This window comes from Acytostelium subglobosum (assembly GCF_000787575.1).
Source record: "Acytostelium subglobosum LB1 DNA, scaffold: scaffold5, whole genome shotgun sequence".
Taxonomy (NCBI): domain Eukaryota; phylum Evosea; class Eumycetozoa; order Acytosteliales; family Acytosteliaceae; genus Acytostelium; species Acytostelium subglobosum.
In genome coordinates, this window is record NW_012236527.1 from 1,263,781 (window position 1) to 1,284,982 (window position 21,202).

At 43.6% G+C, this 21,202-nt stretch overlaps 8 protein-coding genes across 8 annotated transcripts; 4 read left to right on the forward strand and 4 right to left on the reverse strand.

The window, feature by feature from the left end:
* Nucleotides 1-406: 406 nt before the first annotated feature.
* Nucleotides 407-1,254, forward strand: SAMD00019534_032700 (hypothetical protein; the record flags this gene model as incomplete). The annotated part of the gene is made up of 2 exons (XM_012901403.1): nt 407-438; nt 591-1,254. 2 exons carry the CDS (start codon nt 407-409, stop codon nt 1,252-1,254), a joined length of 696 nt encoding a protein of 231 aa, XP_012756857.1.
* A 342-nt stretch (nt 1,255-1,596) lies between these two features.
* SAMD00019534_032710 (hypothetical protein) lies at nt 1,597-2,566 on the forward strand (the record flags this gene model as incomplete). The annotated part of the gene is made up of 2 exons (XM_012901404.1): nt 1,597-1,856; nt 1,927-2,566. Coding segments are annotated over 2 exons (900 nt in total), but the record flags the coding sequence as incomplete, so codon positions are not given.
* Nucleotides 2,567-2,584: 18 nt separating this feature from the next.
* Nucleotides 2,585-5,038, reverse strand: SAMD00019534_032720 (hypothetical protein; the record flags this gene model as incomplete). The annotated part of the gene is made up of 7 exons (XM_012901405.1): nt 2,585-2,800; nt 2,871-3,220; nt 3,292-3,555; nt 3,633-4,179; nt 4,252-4,462; nt 4,536-4,957; nt 5,030-5,038. 7 exons carry the CDS (start codon nt 5,036-5,038, stop codon nt 2,585-2,587), a joined length of 2,019 nt encoding a protein of 672 aa, XP_012756859.1.
* A 114-nt stretch (nt 5,039-5,152) lies between these two features.
* On the reverse strand, nt 5,153-7,368 carry SAMD00019534_032730 (hypothetical protein; the record flags this gene model as incomplete). The annotated part of the gene is made up of 3 exons (XM_012901406.1): nt 5,153-5,237; nt 5,323-7,279; nt 7,350-7,368. 3 exons carry the CDS (start codon nt 7,366-7,368, stop codon nt 5,153-5,155), a joined length of 2,061 nt encoding a protein of 686 aa, XP_012756860.1.
* Nucleotides 7,369-11,454: 4,086 nt separating this feature from the next.
* On the forward strand, nt 11,455-13,803 carry SAMD00019534_032740 (hypothetical protein; the record flags this gene model as incomplete). The annotated part of the gene is made up of 2 exons (XM_012901407.1): nt 11,455-11,624; nt 11,697-13,803. 2 exons carry the CDS (start codon nt 11,455-11,457, stop codon nt 13,801-13,803), a joined length of 2,277 nt encoding a protein of 758 aa, XP_012756861.1.
* Nucleotides 13,804-15,010: 1,207 nt separating this feature from the next.
* Nucleotides 15,011-15,487, forward strand: SAMD00019534_032750 (hypothetical protein; the record flags this gene model as incomplete). The annotated part of the gene is made up of 1 exon (XM_012901408.1): nt 15,011-15,487. The coding sequence occupies one exon, from the start codon at nt 15,011-15,013 to the stop codon at nt 15,485-15,487; it is 477 nt and encodes a 158-aa protein (XP_012756862.1).
* A 230-nt stretch (nt 15,488-15,717) lies between these two features.
* Nucleotides 15,718-18,689, reverse strand: SAMD00019534_032760 (hypothetical protein; the record flags this gene model as incomplete). The annotated part of the gene is made up of 6 exons (XM_012901409.1): nt 15,718-16,043; nt 16,104-17,264; nt 17,321-17,622; nt 17,694-18,199; nt 18,281-18,502; nt 18,582-18,689. 6 exons carry the CDS (start codon nt 18,687-18,689, stop codon nt 15,718-15,720), a joined length of 2,625 nt encoding a protein of 874 aa, XP_012756863.1.
* Nucleotides 18,690-19,133: 444 nt separating this feature from the next.
* On the reverse strand, nt 19,134-20,633 carry SAMD00019534_032770 (hypothetical protein; the record flags this gene model as incomplete). Its single annotated transcript, XM_012901410.1, has 1 exon — nt 19,134-20,633. A coding segment is annotated over one exon (1,500 nt), but the record flags the coding sequence as incomplete, so codon positions are not given.
* Between the last annotated feature and the right edge of the window lie 569 nt (nt 20,634-21,202).

Here is a 21,202-nt window from a genome sequence, read left to right on the forward strand (position 1 = left end):
AAAAATAATATTGTATTGTTATAATATTTGTAACACAAACATACATAATCCAAAAGTTCCCAAGTTCTCCAATGTAGTGTGGATCATTGAGGAGAAGTTGGAACAAGTTGAGTATCACATCAATCATACATTCTCATTGGACTCAAAACACAGACAAATCGAAGTTTCACTGGGTGGTGCATGAATGGATTCAATTCAGTCTTGGGATCAATCAATGATGGGCTGAACCCCCAAAAGAGTGAAGAGTAGGTCGCAATCTAGAGAAAAATCGTTGTTGTTGCAAACAATCTTCGTGTCATGTCTTGTCTTCGAACAACATGAGTTATTACTAGCTCATTCACCTTAACATTATATAAGTATACATATACATATAATATAACGAACAAAGAAAGAAAGAAAGAAAGAAATGAATGAAGAAAGGACACCATTGTTACTAAAGTATGTTTGTTTCACTCAATCAATCAATCAATCAAATGCTAACAACGAATTTAAATAGTACGGATGCCAACTCGTTGATTCAGTTTCTGTCAAAGACATACTCTGATATAACAGCATTCGAGAAACAACTAAAGGATAWTTGGTACATCAAGAGATACCAACACATTCAGATCATTGCTGTACAAGAAGAAAGTCACAATCAATGAGAATCTAAAGCTCATATCATCGAGGTTGAAGCAACCAGGACTCAACATGTCCAAGATACAAAAGGACAAGATAATCAAAGACCTGCGCGATGCCACCAATCGCTACGAAGAGTTGATCAACATTGCACATCAGAAAGAGGCCCAGCACAATCCAATCAATGACCCAGAGTCGATTGAATTCCACAGGAACTCGTATAGAGACCCACAGATGATTGGAAGTCCAGAGAGGACGCCACAGGATCAAGAGAGCAAGTACATGACGTTTGGCCTGGGCGGACAATTGATCGATCAGGAACAGATTTATAATGATATTATCGAGGAGAGGAACAAGGCCACAAGACAATTGGTCGACGATCTGAGGACACTTCAAGAGGTTGTCGGTGATATCTCTGAACTGGTAGTTGAGCAAGGTGAACAATTGCAGACTGCCCACACCAATGTGGTGCAGGCCGATGCCAATGTTGAAGTGGCTGTAGACGAGCTACAAGATGCAATGGTCTACAAGACATCCTATCGAAAGAAAGTGTTCTTCCTGGTCATCTGTCTATCAATCACATTCATCGCCCTTGCCATCTTCCTGGGTCTGTGGTTTGGTGTCTTCCACAGATGATGACGTAGAAATAGTACTTAGTCCAATCCTTGATGTTGGGTATCCCTTAGCATCATTCATTCATTCATTCATTCATCAATCATTCAATCTCCCACTCCTCCTTCCTTCCTTCCTTCATTCATACATTATGTATATATCTCTAAAGTCCATCAATCGTGGTGGACAATCAATCAGCCAATCAATCCAAGATGGTGCATGTAACAGTGACACCATCTACATTATGCACCAAGACCATAGACGTCTGGCGGCATTCAATAAACGACAGGGACCATCTTTGGCCTCGTGTGTGGTCCATCAAAGTTCCATGAATGACCAATCAATCATTTCATGCATCAAACATTACAGATATTTACAAACAAAGACAGATATCATAATCATATAATGAATAAAGACGAACAATCTAGAGTTGTTGTGATCACTGGTGCTAGTTCAGGCATTGGTGAAGCACTAGCATATATCTACGCAAGCAAGAAACAGACCACGTTGGTATTGGCATCAAGAGATGTCACCAAACTCAATGTTGTAGCCAAGAAGTGCAAGCAACTAGGTTGCAATCAATGTATAGTGATTGGCTACGACGCAGCCAAACAATCAGATTGCCAGTATGTCTCAAGAGGGACACTCATGACATTCTTCAACATTCGCTAACATGTGAACTACATCGCAATGTAGGAGCTTGATTGAACAGACCATCAAACGATTCAAAAAGATTGACTTGCTCATACTTAATGCTGGCGTGTCATATCATAACCTATTCACAGCGACTGAGAACCTCTCTGTCTATCGCGACATGATGAACATCAACTTCTTTGGATACATGTACACAACATATTATGCACTTCCTCATATGATCAGTCAATCAAGTGGTGCCAATGCTACAAAGCCACAGATTGCCGTCGTTTCGTCGGTGTCTGGTGAGCTGGGACTGCCTCTGCGGGCAGGCTACTGCGCGTCAAAGTTTGCAGTCAATGGCTTCTTTGAGTCACTGCGCATGGAGGTGCCTCAGGTGGACTTTACAATGCTGCTGCCGACCTCTGTCAACACACCAATGCGCACTCACTCTCTTGGTGCCACCGAGAAGAAGTCCGTTCAGTTCAATGAGGACGAGAGCAAGAGGATGTCATTGGAGGATTGCTGCAACATTATGGTATCATCAATCGAGGGCAGACGCAAGAAGGTCGTCTTCCCATTCAGCAACTATCTGGCCACAGTCATCAAACCCATCTTCCCATCCTTCATTGAGAAGATGGCTCTAAAGAAGGCAGGTGGATCAGTGAGCGCATCATCGACACGACCTCAGCTCAAGGCCAAGCTCTAGGCGTCATCATCATCACAAGTTTATTAAACTCTCTGCGATGATATCCATAATGGTTCTTCTGGTCTCCTCACTGCAGGTCTCGATGCTAGCATTGGATGGTGACAGTCGAACGATGGTCTCCTCCTGTTTGCCAGCCACAACATGTCTGATTGTAATGGTTGCCGATGCATTGGAGTTGAGTCTACTCGACTCACTCTCCATGTCTGTCGTAACATTCTTGAATCCCTTCTACAGGTTGGATTAGATGTCAGTCAGTCACGTCATGATAATTGTGCTGTAGTCGGAATGGATCACTTACGACACCGAGTTGCTTGATGATCGCTTCTACAGAGAGTGTTCCCCACAATAGCTTCTCCTTCCAGTGGGATAGACGACTACGATCGGAGAATGTAGGGTTGGACAGGACGTATTGACTGTCATTGAGTGATAGAACAGCCTCAACTTGTGCCACCGTGATGCTGTCTTCGCCATTATTGGAAGTGTTGTTCTCAAAGAGTGTCTTGGGTTGTATCTGTTGTGCCAGTGAACTGTCTATATGTCCATGTTCGAAACGTTGTCGATTGTTTGATTGGACCTTGATCACATCAGTTGGATTGAGTATAGTCGTCACGCCTTCTCTTCCATTCGATTGTTTGTTCTTTAGTGCATCTGAATGAATGTGAAGTTGTTAGTCATTGTCCATCCTGGGTGGAAGGAACCAATCCAAGACGACTACATACATTGGTATTGATAAGGTATTAATAGTGTGCTTGGGGATAGTTCCTGGATTAGATCATTGGCCTCTGAATGGCCTAGACGTGGATCGATAGGGATGAACTGAACACGACACTGTAGATTTCCAAATGGTAACAGTGTCTTCTTAAAGTCGTATTCCGGTTCAATGAAGAGTATGGCGTTCTTTGGATTCTCCCCCCAGAGGTTGATCATATGTACAACATCTCCCATTCTGCATGATGGATGTCCAACAAACATAACACTTCCATCTGATTGATTGATTGTGATTGATAGTCAGCCAGTGTCCGCGTCACCACTCATTTTGATCGATGGCAGCCATACTTACCCTTTGGAAGGAAGTTTGAGGATATATGTTGAAGTGGAGTGAAGTGTTGATTGCGTATCATGTCTTGATGGAGGAATGGTGCTTCGGGCATGTATGATCGCTCCTTCTTGGCCCGACTCAGCCACTCGGAGTAGATGTCAGCATATGATAACACGGACTTTGATACAGGGGAGCAGTAGTACATGTTGGCAAATGTCAGTCCGACCTTGCTAAGATACTCGGAGAGCGGTTCGAACAGATCGAGCACCGTACCACATGAGTAGGTAGGTATCAGAACGTTTCCACCACTGCTCAATGTACTGCCAATTGTTGACAACAACTCCTGGATGGCATCACCAAATGGCAACTGATACTGTGCCATTTTGGCAACGAGGAGCACGTCCGGCTTGGCAATTGATTCGCGATCCAATGGTTCAGGATAGCGAGAGCTATAATGTGATGAGTCGGACAAGTAAACAAACTTCTCTGAGCTTGACTCGACAATCCAGTTTGAGCCGCCCAAGCAGTATCCAGAGCTAACAGCTCTGATTGAGAATCCGTAGAAGTGCTGGATCAGGTGGAGTGGAGGGCATGTTGGTTAGACACTGTATGGGCTGGCGCGATAGATAAAGATACATACAAGATGCTCATTGAAGCGCACTGTTTGTACCTTCTCAAAGCACTTCTCTGTGTCCAAGTTGTTGTATAGCTCGCGCCAGTGTGGCGCATACTTGAAGGCACTGTGAGCCTGTGCTGCGCCAATCTGTTTAAGTAAGCTACTCGATTGCCAATGTTGATTCCTCGATGTCTTGTTGTGCTTGTCATACTGTATCATCTCATCCAGTAGCAGTCTGTGAATGTGATTGTTTCAAGGTTAGGACTTGATTGATTGAATGAGTGATTGAGTAATGATGATGGACATACTTGCCAAGCTGGACTGAGGGTTCGGTTGCATAGATCTTGCCATTGAATGAGGTGTACTCGGTGATGTATGGCAGTGCAAAGAGGTTGGTGTAGTTGGACAACAGGATGATGTCCACAGTGGCAAAGTCAATGAGATCGAACTGTGGCGTATGATACTTGATGCCAGCGTCTATATATACAATGTTATTGATACTCTTGAAACAACTACTATTCTTCAATGAGTTATCTGTTGTTGACGTCGATGATGTTGATGCGGTAGATGCTGTAGATGTCGATGTTGCCGTTGACTTGCAATTAACAACAGGTGACACTGGTAAGAATTGTAACAAAGAAGTACATTCCAATGAGCAATCTAACAATATTCTACAGTTCTTAAAGTGTAACAGATAGCATGATGACGATGGTGTCAGACCTAGACTACTCTGCAATTGATTGAATGAGTGATTGATTGTGAGTATGATTGTTTGTTGGTCAATGATTGACTTGAATCATACCAGCTTCATAGTATCTGTTGGATTATGTTTATGATGTATATCAATATATATATGATTGACAATGCAATGAAGGTCAGTCAAGTGCACTTCACTCTTAAAACCCTCAACCCTAACCCTCAACCCTCAACCCTTGCCCTCGCCCTCGCCCTCGACCATTTGAAGAGTGACACTTTCAGGAATACATTCGAAGATAAGAGATAATACCTCTCTTATGTTAGGTTTTAATAATAATATTAGATATATAGAGATAAAGATAATAGGATGTTTAAACTCCACCTTGTGGATCAACAAACAATGGATTCACTTGGTTGTTGGGACTTGGTTGATATAATGGATTCATGTTGGTACCGGTATTGGTCATGTTACGATGTTGGTTCCAGTGATCATAACCCTTCTTGCCACCATAGATTAGAGCGGCAAGTGCAACGGCTGCGGCTACGACTACACCGGCAATGACACCAGTCGAGATGACTGCAGCCTTGTTACACTTGAATGGCTTGGGATCAAACTCGTGGAACTCACATGCCTGTGTGACGTTGTTACAGATGCCGTATGAGCAGTCGGGGTTGTCGGCAACACAACGATGCTCCAGCACCACACATCCTAGACGGTCGTCACAGAAGGCGTCGATACAGAAGTTGTCCGAGGAACAGGTGATGTTCTTGGTGGTGCATCCCTTGCCTGGCTCACAGAAGGAGTTGAGGCAAAGGCTGGTGGGCTCTGGGCATGTGGTCTGGTTGTGGATACATCCTGCAACCGAGTCACACGAGTCGATGGTGCAAGGATCGTTGTCATCACAAGACACTGGCAGGTAGTCGCAGGTGCCGTTGGTGCACACTTGGTTCGTGCAAATGTTTCCGTCGTCCTTGCAGGTCGCACTGTTGTCGACACAAGTACCGGCTTGGCAGGTCTGGCATCCAGAGCACGACTTGGGAGTGTGCTTGATCTCACCGTTGGTCTCATCACAAGTGTCATCAGTGCAAGGATCATTGTCGTTGATCAATGGATCCTTGGTATAGTTGCATGCACCTTTGTCCCAGGTGTTGAGATAACAGTTCTTTGGCTTGCAAGAGCTGCACTCACTTGGTGGAATGACAGTGTTGACACACTTTCCAGCGACACATTGCGAGCGAGTGCAGTTGTCAGGTGGGGTGCACACCATCGACTTGGAGACACATCCCTTGACTGGGTCACAGGAGTAGATCTGGCATGGATCGTTTCCAGTGCAGTTCTTTGGTGTATCGATACACTTGTCGGCGGCGCCGCCAGTGCCTGCCTGGCAGACCGAGTTGGTGCATGGTGTTGAGGTACACAAGTCGAAGCTCTGGCATCCAGAGCCCTCAACACAGACAGGTGGCTTCTTGCAGGTCTTTTGTGGACAGGTCACAGCAGTCTTGTTACCACATGGGTGGTCAACATCTGAGCACTGGTAGTTGAAACAGGTGGATGTAAGAGCGCACTTGACTGGTGTGTGAGTGCAGTAGTTCTTATAGTTGTCCTTGGTGATGCCTGGAGTGTTGGGCTTGGGACAGGCATCGATGGTGCAAGGGTTTCCATCATTACAGTCAACTGCGGCATTGCAGCACTCTCCGACACCGTTGCAGGTGCCACAGTAGTCTCTCTGGCATTGGACCATGATGTTGGTGTCAAAGTAAATCTTGGAGCTGTAGGTGTGACGCTCACAGAAGTACAAGTCGAACGAGTAGATCTGGCCCTTTACGAGTCCAGATATAGTGGACAGCTTGATGTAGCCATACTCTGCACTGTGGACTCCACCGATATCGACTACCAACTTGTTGTTGATGAAGATCCAGACGTCATCGTCACCGAGGAAGTTGAACTCTTCATTGCCAGCATAGGTGAAGAATGAGTTCCACTTCATGCAGAAATGGTAGTTCTGGTAGTTGTCTGAGCGATCGGCGTAGTTACGGTAGCTCTTGTCAACGTCCCATCCCTTGTAGTTGATTGGGAAGAACTTCTCGTTGGAATAAGAGTAGGCGGTCTTGTTCTTGGTGAGTGAGAGGTTGAATTGGAGTGGTTTGTTGATACCGTTTGTTGGTTGGAAGAATGATGGGAACAGGGATGGGTCCACAATACAAGAATCATCACCACGGTTGGGGTTTAGACGGGGAATCTTGTCGTTTGGAAGATCCTCGAGGACAGTGTTTAGACTGAGTCCATCACTACATGTTTGGAAATTCTCATTCTTTGATGGATGATGGTCATAAACTTGTACAGTAATATCCAGATCTTTAAATGTTGTTTAATTGATTGTAAAGTTAGTATTTGTTTTAGTCCAATCAATTAATTGTTAACTTACCTTGACCATTGGACACCATGGAGCATATTAATATAACCAATATAATATTGGCAAGTATGAATTTGTACAGAGACATTCTTTAAAGAATTATTATTGTCTCTTCAATCAATTAATTAATTAATCAAATAAATAAAGTATGAATGTATTAATGTATGAATATGATGATGAAGGTGGAGGGTCAACTAGTAGGTAGTTAATATGAGAACAAGGTTGATTGTATGAATGATCGGTACGGGTACGGGTATGTTGTGGTTATATAAGTATATTTGAATTAATGTAACAACGATGTAATGATACTAGATCACAATAGAGATAATAATAATTTGTGTTAATGTTGTGATTGATGTAAGAATAATTCTGCCTTTGTGGCTATTAAATAATATTTGCTCCCATCACGAAGTGTCTTGTCGTGTCGCGTTGTGTCTGGATGATCAAGTGTGTCAAAGACAAAGTACCCCTCCCCCAACCATCAACCTCAATCACTGACCAATCAATCCTCTCACAGTCTTTGACTAACTCACACTAACTCTATCAAAGAACGACAAACAGACAGACAATCACTAAAATTTATTATTATTAGTGTCGACAACCACCCGGGAGCATGTGTTTGCAACAGAGGTTGTCAATCGTCAGGGCAACTGGTGTGATGTTTGAGGTGCAGTCCCGCGGGACCTTTGCATCCTCCCCCAACAGTGTACCATCTTAAACACCTTGACGTCGTTTGGCAATTTTGAGCACAAAAACGAGATCTCGATCGCCCCCAAACATCAATATGAAAGCTTTCGACAACTGAACCCAGCTCTAATTTGATAGCCACTGCTCTGTTGGTCATTTATTGGTCGTTCGTTGATGCGCGTTTGGGGGGAGTACCACACACGGTCAAGGAATGATCCTGAACCGTCGAGGCTCTCGTGGTTGTTGGATAAACGGTGTTCATCATTTTTGAGGTGGTACTAAGAGTGGTCCACCTCAGATGAGGTATCGATCCCAAACCAAACACGAAAGTTAGAGATGCATGTATGACATCAATAAGAATGACACTCATTTTTCCAAGTTGAGGGAATGAGCACAATAACATTATCCAGCCTTGTTAGTAACTAAAAATACATCCTCTTTTTAAGTGAATTGGAAGATGATGTATTAACCACCAGGTAATTCGTCCATCCCTCCCCAACTTTAATATTATTACATGTATATTATTACAAACAAAATAGTCTTTGATCAACCCTTGATCGATTGGTTGTCACGACTTTTTGCCCCATTTGTTGGTGTCTATCTATTACCACATTCTCCAATATGCTGTTACATGATTAGAAGATTGTTCAATTGATGACGGCAGTGGACTTGAGACTTGGGTGGTGGTCGAGTTGGATACTGGTTTTGGTCCATTGGATGTTGATGGCATCGAGGTGAAGTTACCAAGGTTTCTAAGGGAGTCTAGAGATCATACATTATATTTAGTTAATTGATCATTCAATTCTTTATCAATAACATTAAACTTACTAATAATGGTCATTTTTTATGAGTTATAGTTAATTAGTTGTACAGTTAGTAATACAATATATTATAGATTGGAAATTGACTGGATGTTATAGTTGTGATCACTCGAGTATAAATAGTGAGGGGTACCTAATACTATAGTTGATCACTAACTAAACTTAAGTAGTTATACTACCCTACATTACCAACTACCCTCCCACCTACATACCCATCAATCAATTTACAACCATTCCTCAAACGCTTCTTTTAAAGATGATCAACAGTGTTGTTCTCGTTATTGTCTATAGGAACTCTGACGGATATCTCAAGGGTCGGGGGTGGGTAGTTGGCTCACGGCTCACTACCAAACTCCATATTAATTAACCAGCAGTTGGTTAGTTTGATCAAGGGTGGTAACCATATTGGGGAATATTGATGATGTAAGAGGTGGTCCATATAGTTGTCATCAAATTCCACAATTTCCATTACAGTTAGAACTGATAATTACTATCATGATGGGTTGATGGGTCGTCACCAAACCCTCCCTCCTACATATATCAATCAATCAATCAACACACACTTCTAAAACGATCAGTCATTCAATCACAAACAAACACTCATACACCACACTCACACCCACATCCACACATTTGTCGGGTAATCATTCAATCAATCAATCAATCAATTAAGGGTTAATCAATCAATATTGACGATAACAACAAGGGTAAAAGGACGAAGATGATGTATACATGTTGTTGTTGATGCTGCTGTTGAGTTATTGAGTGACTGGTCTTTTGGTAGTTGATTGGACTTTCTTTGACTGTTGTTGAAATAATAATATATATTATTAATTACTTCGTTGGTATTGTTGTCATTGTTGTAGAGTTGTTGTTGTTGTTGTTGTATGCTTAGATGTCACTAAACAATGTGATGTTCACCAAGAGTCATAACCTTGTTGTGTCTCCCTCTCAACATAATGTTATGATGCGAACTAGCAACTTATGAAGTTGTGTGGCTGTATTCTAGAACAATATGAGTCGTAATCAAACCCATGATGTACTTTGAGCTTGACAGGTTGAGATACCTCCTTGATATCCTTGTAATTGTTTGACTAAACAATAATGATGTGATTCCTATGACCCGGGACATCATGTAGCCAACCATATCAAAGTTAAATGATGATGATAGGTTGTGGATTGTTCCTTCGAAAAGAAAGTATTCGTCTTTCAAGTAATGATCACATCATCAACCTAATAAACCTCAATCATACCTGTACCTCCGAGGTCAATGGGTGCCCAAAGACAAACAGCCGTGGTCAAATGATGTCACTGATCCAATGACCAATGCCATCCAACACTCTTCAGATAATAACAATAATAATCAATCAATCAAAAGTTATGTGTGTTTGTTTCACCTTTGCATCATTCACTGAATCAACTCACAAATACATGAGCGAGCCCTCTGCACTGTTTTGTGTTCAAAAACAAAACTTAAAACTAAACAGCCCACAGGTCCATCAGTCTTAATAAGGTAAGTGTTTTGATCAAAAACCCACAAAACACATACTATTACCCAATGGTAAGGTTTAGGATAGGATTGGTTGGGATTCTAAAGGACAATCTAGACCAGGAAAAAGTGAGTAACTGCGCTTCTTTTTTGTTGATGGTGGCGTTGTTGATAGTGATCACACGTGTGCCGTATCTTTCATTTGAGGACTCATAATATTATTCTGCCCTAATACTGCGTCAATCAAAAGGTAATGTTATCTCCCTCCCGCTCAATACCTACGAACCACCAATCACCTTGTGTATGGAAGTGAGTGTGTGTGATAGTGTGTGTATGATTGGATGTGATTGTGTGTGTGTGTGTGTGTGTGAGTGTCTCTATCCCTTGGACCGGACCGTCATACGCACACACACACTCACTTCCATCAGAGCACTAACTCAGTGGACATTATATATACCACATAATAATTCAATCATTATGATAATAGAGAAACTAGTTGTCCAATTATCATAATCAGAACACTGTTCTCTCTTCCTAGTGATGTTGTTGTGTAAGCATGCATTCCTACCCTAGCTAGGGTAGCGAGCTGTAGCTCTCATCACCATGGTGAAGATAATGGAGATAGAATATTTGGTCATACCATCTATGGACATTTGTTGTTGATTATATATCTTTGAGACCATCCTTCAATCACTTCTGTAAACATCATTCATTCATTCATTCATTCATTCAATCATTCTTTCATTCTCACTTTCAATCATTCATTCCTTCGTACTTTGTCTCTTTCAGAATTCAAGAGTTCACAGGACCATTCAATCTTAACAGCAATTAACGAATAACAACTTACTTAATCAAGTCATCACGATCAATTTCAATTAATCAATATCTCTCTTGTTTATAACAAACTTAGAGTATTCATTTGTACAAACGACCAATCAACCCAAATAAGGTAAGATTGATTGGAGCTCACATATATGCAAACTCGTTCGGTCCCCCTCCCCCAAGACGACTAACTCATTGATTGATCCATCATCAACACCCACTACTTAGCACCTTAGCACTACACTATCCACCCGACCCGATCGACCCGAACAAACCACACCACACTAGACACGACAAGATGACCAAAAAGAGAACTATAGAGGCACTTCAAGCGGACGACAGCCCGTCTTCATCCAATCAATCAAACGCCAACACAAGCTTTCCAGACATCAAGGCAGAGGTTGATGATCTTTCAGCCGATGGATTCACAACCAGTGATGACCTGCTCTCACTTATGACCTTCCTAGAGTAAGTTTGAGGTGATCGTTTGGCCCAGGGTGGCAGCCCATCACTCATCACACTCTAACTAACTCTCTTTAGCAATGGATCACAGTCGTCATTCATTATGAAGAATGATCCAAACTCATCGCCAGCTGGAAACTTGTTTGAAATGCATCATCACCAACAGCAACAGGCCCAACTCCATCATCACCAACAACAGATGCAACAACATCAACAACAGCAGCAGCAGCAACAGCAACAGCAGCAGCAGCAACAACAACAGCAGCAACAGCAACAACAACATCAACAGGTACAACAACATATTGTTCCAACAACATATACCAATGGAGGCGTGGTACAGGGACAAGGACAACATCGACAATCCTATCCAATGCCAATCGTTCAGATGAACCAACAACATACAACTACGACGCCATTGATCATCTCGCCTTCGATATCATACGCTCATCCAGCCGATCTACATCAGCAACAACAGCAAATGATGTTACAACAGCAGTTCCAGCAGCAAATGTCCGCCGCGCACCAGATCCAGACTGCGGCACACTCATCACCCCCGCTCCAGTTGCAGCCTCTCCACTCCATGCCACCCAACTCTGTTATCCAAACATCCCCGACCAATGGCGGTGGTGCCCAGGACAATGCATATGTGGCACATCAAGCTTATGCAGCCGCCACTCAGCAGCCCCGCCAACACCAGGTTCAGAGCAGCACATCGACGCCAAACCCCAGCAACCAGCCAATCCCCCTGCCTCCACACTTGCTGCTCGTGCCATTTGGCAATCAGCCACTGCAGCCACATCAACAGATCATCAATGAGTGCTTGAAGCTACACCTGGCGCAGAAGGATCAGTTGGAAAAGATGAAGATGGTCCAGAAGCAAGTGCTGGCACATCCACAGAAGGAGACATTCCAGATGTTGGACAACGAGCAGAACACCTTGAAGAAGCAGATCGATGCCGAACTGACATCTTTGACGCAGATCGACCAGACATTCATCCTGTCGCCACAGGAGATCCGCAACGTCGTGTTCCTGTTACACGAGTTGACGATCCAGTCGATACAGCTTGAGCTGTACCATGAGGAGCTGCAGCTGCTGGTGCGTCCACAGAGTCCGCCACCAACCATTGCTGCGCTGGTCGTCATTGATCAGCCATTCCCCATGGTGATCACCAAGTGCAAGCCATTGGAGGATGACCCTGTCGTTGTCCAGCTGCTGAGCGGCACACGAACTGAACTCCAACTGATTGGAAAGGTCAAGGCGACAATGATTGTTGAGAACCAACAGAACTCCAAGACAACGTCCACGCCCAAGACCATCGAGACTGAGGTAGTCAGCATGGACGAGACACAGCGATTGGCAAAATATCACCTCAAGTTCCTCAATGGTACCAGGAAGAACCCGGTAACGCTCAAGTTTGGCATGCAGGTGCAGGTCGTTGGCAGCACAGCCGTCAACATCGAGTCGCCACCAACTAGCCCCTTCATCGTCATCACCAACGAGTGTCAGTACGAGGAGAGTGACGGCACGCTGCTCAAGAAAGACAGTTTTGGCAACAATGCCGAGCTGGCCTGGGCATCATTCGGAAACAAGCTGCAGCGCCACTTCCTCAGAGCCACTCGTCAGGACTCTATCAAGCCCACTCGCTACCTGGCGCGCCACGAGCTGATGTACCTGCACTCGCAGTTCTTTGGATCACGCGCACTCATCACTCAGGCACTGTTCGACACTTTCTGGAGCTGGTTTGGCAAGAGTCTTCAGAAGCTGCGATACCAGCGCCACGTTTGCTCAATGTGGCAGTCGGGACTGATCTACGGCTTCATCTCACGTCAGAGCGTGGAGGAGGCACTTATCAATGAGGAGGTGGGCACATTCCTCATCCGATTCAGCGAGCGACATGCCGGACACTTTGCCATTGGCTACAAGGTAGACGATCCTGACCCCGAGAAGAAGATTCGTCACTACTTGGTCAAGGCGGACGACACTGCCGGCGCCAAGAAGACCCTACCAGACTTCTTGTCCGAGTGTCCACTGTTCAACAAGATCATGCAATTGACTATCGATGCCACTACTGGCGAACCCAAACTACGTATCTTCCCAAAGGATGTCGTACTGGAACCCTACTACTCCAAGCGTGAAGCACTGCCGGCAACCAATGGCTACGACTCTTTGCCAGTGATGAACTAGTTCCCCTTCCTTCCTACCAACCCTATTGTACTGCTGCACTAACATATACATTACATTACACTACCTCACCGTCCTTTGTATATACATTAACCAATCCAACTCTACCGCCCGACCATCCATTTAAACAATCATTACTTTACTTGTTGTACAATCAATCAATGATATATATAAAGTTTTGCAAACAGATAATATATATTATATATAATTCTCAGTTTATGTATGTGAATACAGATAGATAGTAACTATCTATCTTCATCTGTCAATCAATCTATCTTGAGTTGTGTGTGAAGTGTTGCTTTGTGGAAATGATATGATATTGAGTGTTTGGCGCGGATCATGATGTGAGTGAATTGGGAAGGGTGATTCATTCTAGAACGACATCCCACATACATACATATCAACAACATCATCATAACAGCAACATTACATTTAAACATACTTATACATACTTATAATACATACAAAGAAAGAAATATAGTTATAAATGGATGATGCTCTTGCCTTTGCAGCTATCACCTATCACAAACAACCGAAACAAGAACGAATTAAACCTGTAGAGTACCTCGATAAACAGTATGACAAGATCTTCCAAAGCAGTTCATACACTGTCATCGATGGTATATTATATGCAATGCCAAAAGAGAGTACGGATACAACAAATCAATCAATCAATCAATCAATCATCCAATACATGTACTAACATTTGTTAAAGGAGGGTCAGCTCCACCAAAGAGAGTGGTCGTCAAATCAATGGCAATGGCAGTGATGGCAGAGGCACACAATATCCATGGTGGACACCAAGATGCATCTCTGATGAGGAAATATATAAGAAGTATATAGATCGGTTCAGAAATATCATTGTGACAAGATATTTACATAGAAGTACTGACCGACATATCATTACCTCTTATTGTAGGGACATATTTATGGAGCCATTTGCAAGAGGAGCTGTGTCAAGAATACGTTGACAATTGTATCGAATGTAAATCAAAGCCAAAGACAGAGAAGACAGCCGACAAGAGAATCCAACCAATCAAACAAGACAACAGTGGTAGTAGTGGAAGTGGAGCAGGAAGCACTTGTAGCTCCAATAACAAGAGGAAGGAAGATGTACATAATGAAGGAAGAAAGTTAACATTTGGTAGGTCAATCAATCAAAGAGCTGAGTTGGCGATGAAGCCATCAGAGTCACTCACTAACAACAACCATGGCATTGACAATAGCAATCAAGAAACCAAAGATTATACCTGGAGAGTTTAAACAAGAACAAAACGACAAAGCACTGGTACTGCCATCACCGACATCCATAACTCCATTACCACCCAACACAATGACACCTCAAATGCTATCGATCAATCAATTCATTGGCGCAATTGACACATCAGAGATGAAGACCAACGTTGACAATCTGACAAAGATAGTCTCCAATCTGACGGATCAGAACAAGGAGAATATCAAGTGGGCAAAGAACCAGATGGTGATGACCTGCGACATTGGCCAGGCGGTGGCTGGTCTGGACGAGAAGGTGGAGACAGAGATACAGAAACTGAACACCAAGCTGGACATAGAGGTACAGAAGCTGAACGACAAGGTTGACAAGACGCTGCAGCAGTTGGACAAGCAGACTCAGTTATTGGAGAATATCTACAATTGCCTGTACCATAGCCAAATTAGAAACCAATGAAGGAATCTTCTTCTGCTGTAACAAGTTGAAGTTGGTTCATAGACATGGATGGTAGAGATTATTTATTATAATATATATTTGTTTGTGTGATCATTCAGATGAAGTTGTTGTCTAAACTCATCTCTAGGCGCAATGTTCGATGTCGATGATACTGTTGCTTATTCTTGCTGTTGCTGTGTTGCTACTTTACTCGCTCAATCATTCATTCATTCGTTCAATCGCTAAATCAATCACTTCTTAGACTTTGAAGCTGGTTCTTGGGTGGCATTAGGGTTGGGCTTCAAAATAACGATACCTTCCAAGACTGATGACAATGGAATGTAGTCGTCAGTGGCCAACTCTGCTCTCTCGCTATATCCTATTAGTACAGGTGTGGTATGTGTCTGGAAACCGGTGATGGTCTTGGGCTTGCCTGCCAGACCAACTGTATCTACACTCTGTCCAACACGCACAGACACTGGCAGTGGGTTGAGCTTCTCATCCAATGTCATCAGCATTCTTGGGTGAATCGCCAGGACAATAGAGTAGAATAAATAGTGAGCCTTTGTAAACAACACTGATTAGAAATGATGTTCATGTTAGTTAAGGTTAATTGATTGATTGGGAGTTGACTTACAGTTCTTAATATCCAAACCAGCATGAAGAAGGACCAATAGACCACTGACAGCAACTGGTGACATCAAGTTACGATCACTGTGATATGGGTTGAGGGTCAGAGTACCCTTGCCAAGATGGAGGAGACCTTGTGCCATGCGGACAAAGAAGAGATGAGTCTCCTTGGCATAGAACACAGCCAATGCCTTCAAAAGGCCTCCAATACGGGCGTTGTTGGTACCGGCTCCAATGAGACCGAGAGAAATGATGGCACCCTGGGCAACCTCGGGGTCCTGGTCGTGGGACAACTTGGACAGGATATCCATGACGGCAATACGTGGGTTGGAGGCAGACAACAGACCGAGGGCCATTGGGATGGCACGGCGAATGTTGATGTTGCCCTTCTGGAGCAGATGGTCAAAGGAACGGAGACACATCTCTGAGCCAATCTCCTCACCCATGGCTATCAGCGAGATACAGAGGACGGCCAACGAATGGTTGGGGTTCTCCTTACCGTCGCAGCAGAGGTGGAGCATGTTTTGTACCTTGAGCACGTTTCCAGTGCCGGCGAAAGCACAGCTCTCCAATGTGAGACGAGCGTATTCACCTGGGGCACCCTCGATGGCCTTGAGTGTCTCGAGTGTGAGCTCAGCCTCCTCTTGCTTGCCCAGATATAGGAGACCAAGGGCCAGATGCAGGAAACGGCAGTAGGAGCTTGTGAGGGAGGTCTTGTCGCGAGTCAACAGTGTCTGGACAAACAGGGTGGACAACGAGTCGTCACAGCTGCCCACGTAGATCAGACCAAGAGCAAGTGCAGCAATTCCAACCAGCTCCATTCCAACAGAGTTGTCTTCGACGATTGGCAAGATGTAGGACTGGAGGTCCTCGCGTCTAGTGCCAGCGTAGGCAAAGCCCAGCGACAGCACGGCGGCCGTCCTGACTGTGACGGATGGATGGGAGAGATGCTCGACATTCAGCGCAATAACTGGGTCGACCTCACTGCGAATGCCCGATGAAAGGATTCCAATTGCCAATATAGCTCCACTCTTTGCATTCTCATCGGTGGACGTAAGGTACTTATCAATCTTGTTGAGGCCATTGTCAATGTCCCACAAATGAACCATTCCTAGCGATGCGACTGTACTCATAATACCGAGATCTCTGTTCTTGTACCACCATTTCTCTGTTGTTGATGTTAGTCATGTTCAATCAATCAAAGTAATATGCTGAACAACATACCATCTTCAGTCATCAACTTATCCTTGGTGAAGGCACAGTTGACAAAGGCATTTACAAAGGAGGAGGCAAGGTTGATTCTGGCCGACTCGGGGGCGACACCGGTGGAGTTCTCCAGGTGCGATTGGAAGATGTCCTCTGGAAGCTTGGGCTCACGGACGTCGAGGTCATTGGCAAGGTTCAAAAAGTATTCGCTAAGATGAGTGTTGTTAATGATCTCCTCGACCGAAGAGATGTCAACATCGGTTGGAACAATCTTATGTCTGGCGGCAATGTATGCCAACTGTTGAAGAATGGTCGTGTTCCTATATGAGTGAGTTTGTTAGCATGACTGTGGACTGACTGGTCACATGACGCAAGGGTAAGTTAAACTTACTTCTCAGCGAGTCTGAATATGTTGGAGACGAGAGCTGGCTCACCAATCCTCAGGGCAACACGGAGAGCGTCTGGGTATTGCTTGACCTTGATGTATATCTCGACGACGACCTTGAGGATGTTGATGTCATCGGGGCCTGGCACGTAGTATGCGGCGCTGGTGAGATAAAGACAGACACGGGGATAGTTGTTCTCGTCGATAAAGTTGAAGAGCTTGGGCAGCTGCTCAACCTCGAGCAGCAGGTCACAGGCCTCTGGCTCGGCGTTATGTGCCATCTGGAAGGGGACGATCTCGTCGACCAGTGCCAGCAGGTCGTCGACAGACTGGTTCTCGACCTTGCGGATGTCATAGTCGACACCAATCTCCATGGCCAAATGACGGACGTACTCGTGACCCCATGAAGATATCTGTTCGCCAGATCCCAGCAACTTGTATTTCAACGTATCCCTTATCTCCTCATTACCATTCGCCATTGCCAACACTGAGAGTATATCTGCCAATGATTTCTAGATTGAGTAGTTCGATTGATTGATTGAGTTAGTGACATCATCATATATTGTTCGCGTAGACACAACCAATAAACATACCTTTGGCTTGCCTTCATTCATTGTCTTGTATGTCTCAACCATTGTATTGTAGTGAGCTCTGAGGAACTTGAGTGGCTTGGGCACTGATGTCATTGAGCTGGTTGAAGACTTGATCTCACCCTTTAGAGACTCGAGCGATGCCAATACAATCTCTGCATTGCTATCCTTTGTACGCTCGACCAATAACTCCAAGTCGGCCTTTAACTTCTCATCCTCTGGTGACTAAATAATAATAAACAAATAAAAATATATATTAGAATCAATCAATCAATCAATGAATGATTATTAATTAATAACATACCAAGTCATCATCCTTCTTCTCATCCTTCTTCTTGTTGGGCACCTTCTTCTCAGCTGGTTTCTGCTGTTGAGCGTCCTTTGATGCTGCTTGTTCTTTCTCAGTAGGCATTCTAATCTAATATACTCTACTGTTCTATTTTATAATATAATATATGTAAATGTAATATGTAATATGTAATATGTAATATATATAAATGTTGTAAATTATGTACACTTAAGTGATGTTGATGATGGAGATGAATGAGAATTGTGATGAAGTGAAATTAAGTGAGTGATGTTCAACTCATCACAACTTCATCAAAAATGTGTGTTCCATTCAATTTAAATTAAAAAAATTCCAAAATTAAATTCATTGAACTTCCAATTAGTGATCAACTTAATTGTTTAATGACTAATTATGATCATCATGATGTAGTCATTACTAATTGTTTGAAGGATTGATTGGAATAGTCCCATCCTCACTATGTACTGAACTGGATCTATTCCAATCAATCATCCAATCAATCAATCAATCAAGAAGTTGGAGTTTGATAATTATAATATTATTTATTTACATCAGACTAGCATTGGTTGTTGGACCAAAGACTTGGGGTTGGAGCAGGAATTGATCATTGATCAATTGACTGGAAGATGGTCTAAGTGTGTAGGGTTGTAATATACGCTCAATGAATGTTGATTCTTTGGGATACTGGAATTTGAAACTGGATGGAAGTGTATGATTACGTTTGAGTGCTGATAATGACATTACTCGCTCCATCTCCGTCTTGAAACACGCCAACAATTCATAATATATAACGCCAACACTGAATATATCGGTCATCTGATTGTATGATTGGCCTGATTCTTGTTCGGGACTGGTGTACAAATATGTTCCAACTGGTGCCTTATTATTGATAGGTGCGCCACGATGATGTTGTAGATGTTGATCAAACATCATTGTAGATTTTAGATGATCCAATGATTCGGCCAGACCGAAATCGCCAATCTTGGCCAGCAATGAGGAGGGCGTGTGGAACAGGAAGATATTGTCCGGTGTGATGTCCCTGTGTACAAAGCCTTGTCGATGTATATATTGCAGTCCATTGATTATCTGTTTGATTATCTCTTTACATTCACCCTGATTCGATCCCAATTGTGATTGTTGTTGCTGTTGCTTCATCCATGATCTCAATGTACCCTTGCCGCACAGCTCCATCTGAATGAACAGGTAGCCAATGGGCGGGGTCTTCGACATGCACTCGTCCTCAGGGTCATCTTCGTCCAACTCGTCTTCATCCAACTCGTCCAAGTCATCGATTGACCATTCGCCAATATCATCCTCATCATTGATGCCAGTTGTAGTATCATCGGTGGGATGTAGGTGTGCTGGCTCCATCCATGTTGAGTAGTAACGTACTATGTTTGGATGGTTCAACTTGGCCATGGTACGTGCTTCTTTGAGAGCGATGGCAGGGTCGCCACTATGTACCGCCAGCCTCTTGACAGCATACTCGACCTGGTCAAAATGATTGATGCATCGATACACCACGCCAAACCCGCCTCTTCCAATCGTGTTGACCATGTCGAATTCATCCTTGAATCGACTATATCCATGCTCACCAGGTGAGTTGATATCGCCTGTTGTGGACGATGAAGTTGATGTCGATGTTGTTGTTGGTGAAGATGATGACGTTGATGATGCTGTCGAGTAATGTTGTCTGTTGTTTGTATTGTTGTTCAAGACTTGGATGCTTGTGGTCGTGGCTGTGGCTGTGGCTGTAGCTGTGGCTGTGGCCGATGCAATCTTTGATTGTTGTTGCTGTATAAGATGTGGCGTCTGTAGGATGGCCGAGAGTGCAGGGACTTTGACCAAAGTCCGTTTGGATGACAAACTTGTCACACACGACTTGTTGTTGTTGTCATGAGTTTGTGATTGGCTGGCAACCAATATAGGTTGTTGTTGTTGTTGCTTGGTGATGAATGAGGATGTGTGAGGAGGTGGTGCAACACTTGGTGTCAACAATAGTGATGATGATGATGCCCTCGTTTGCAATTGATTAAGTATCTTCCACATCTTCGATCAATCATTCAATCAATGATGAATGTGTAAACTTGATTGTGATTGAATGAGTGAGCGAGTGAGATCAACATTGATCTTTGATTGGCATTCACTCCCTAAGAGAGAAAGGCAGGTAGTGACCGACCACCAGGTGCCACTCACATCCATCTGACTGACTGACGACTGACGACTGACTGATTGATTAATACATCATTATTAGCTCACTTTACAAAAGAGGAGTGTGGTCAATCATGTGATCATGAAGCCCAGGGCTCATTCGTTTTTGGATCATTAAGGGAGAAGTGGACTAGCATTGATGTTGAATGGCAGCACATAGTATTATGGAATAGACTAAAGAATGGATGTTGATGATCATTTATTATTACTTGGGCCTGGCTTACAGTTAGGGAATAGTCATCGGGCGAAATGTTGGTAAGGTGTTGTGGTCGGTGATGCTGATGTAGTTGTTGTTGAGGAGTTGATTGTTTGAATGATTGGGTTGGGTCAGGTTGGGTTGATTGAATGTTTATTGATCGATGCCTAAGACACCGAGGGTAATTGGTAAGTTGAGTGTGGAGAGGGGC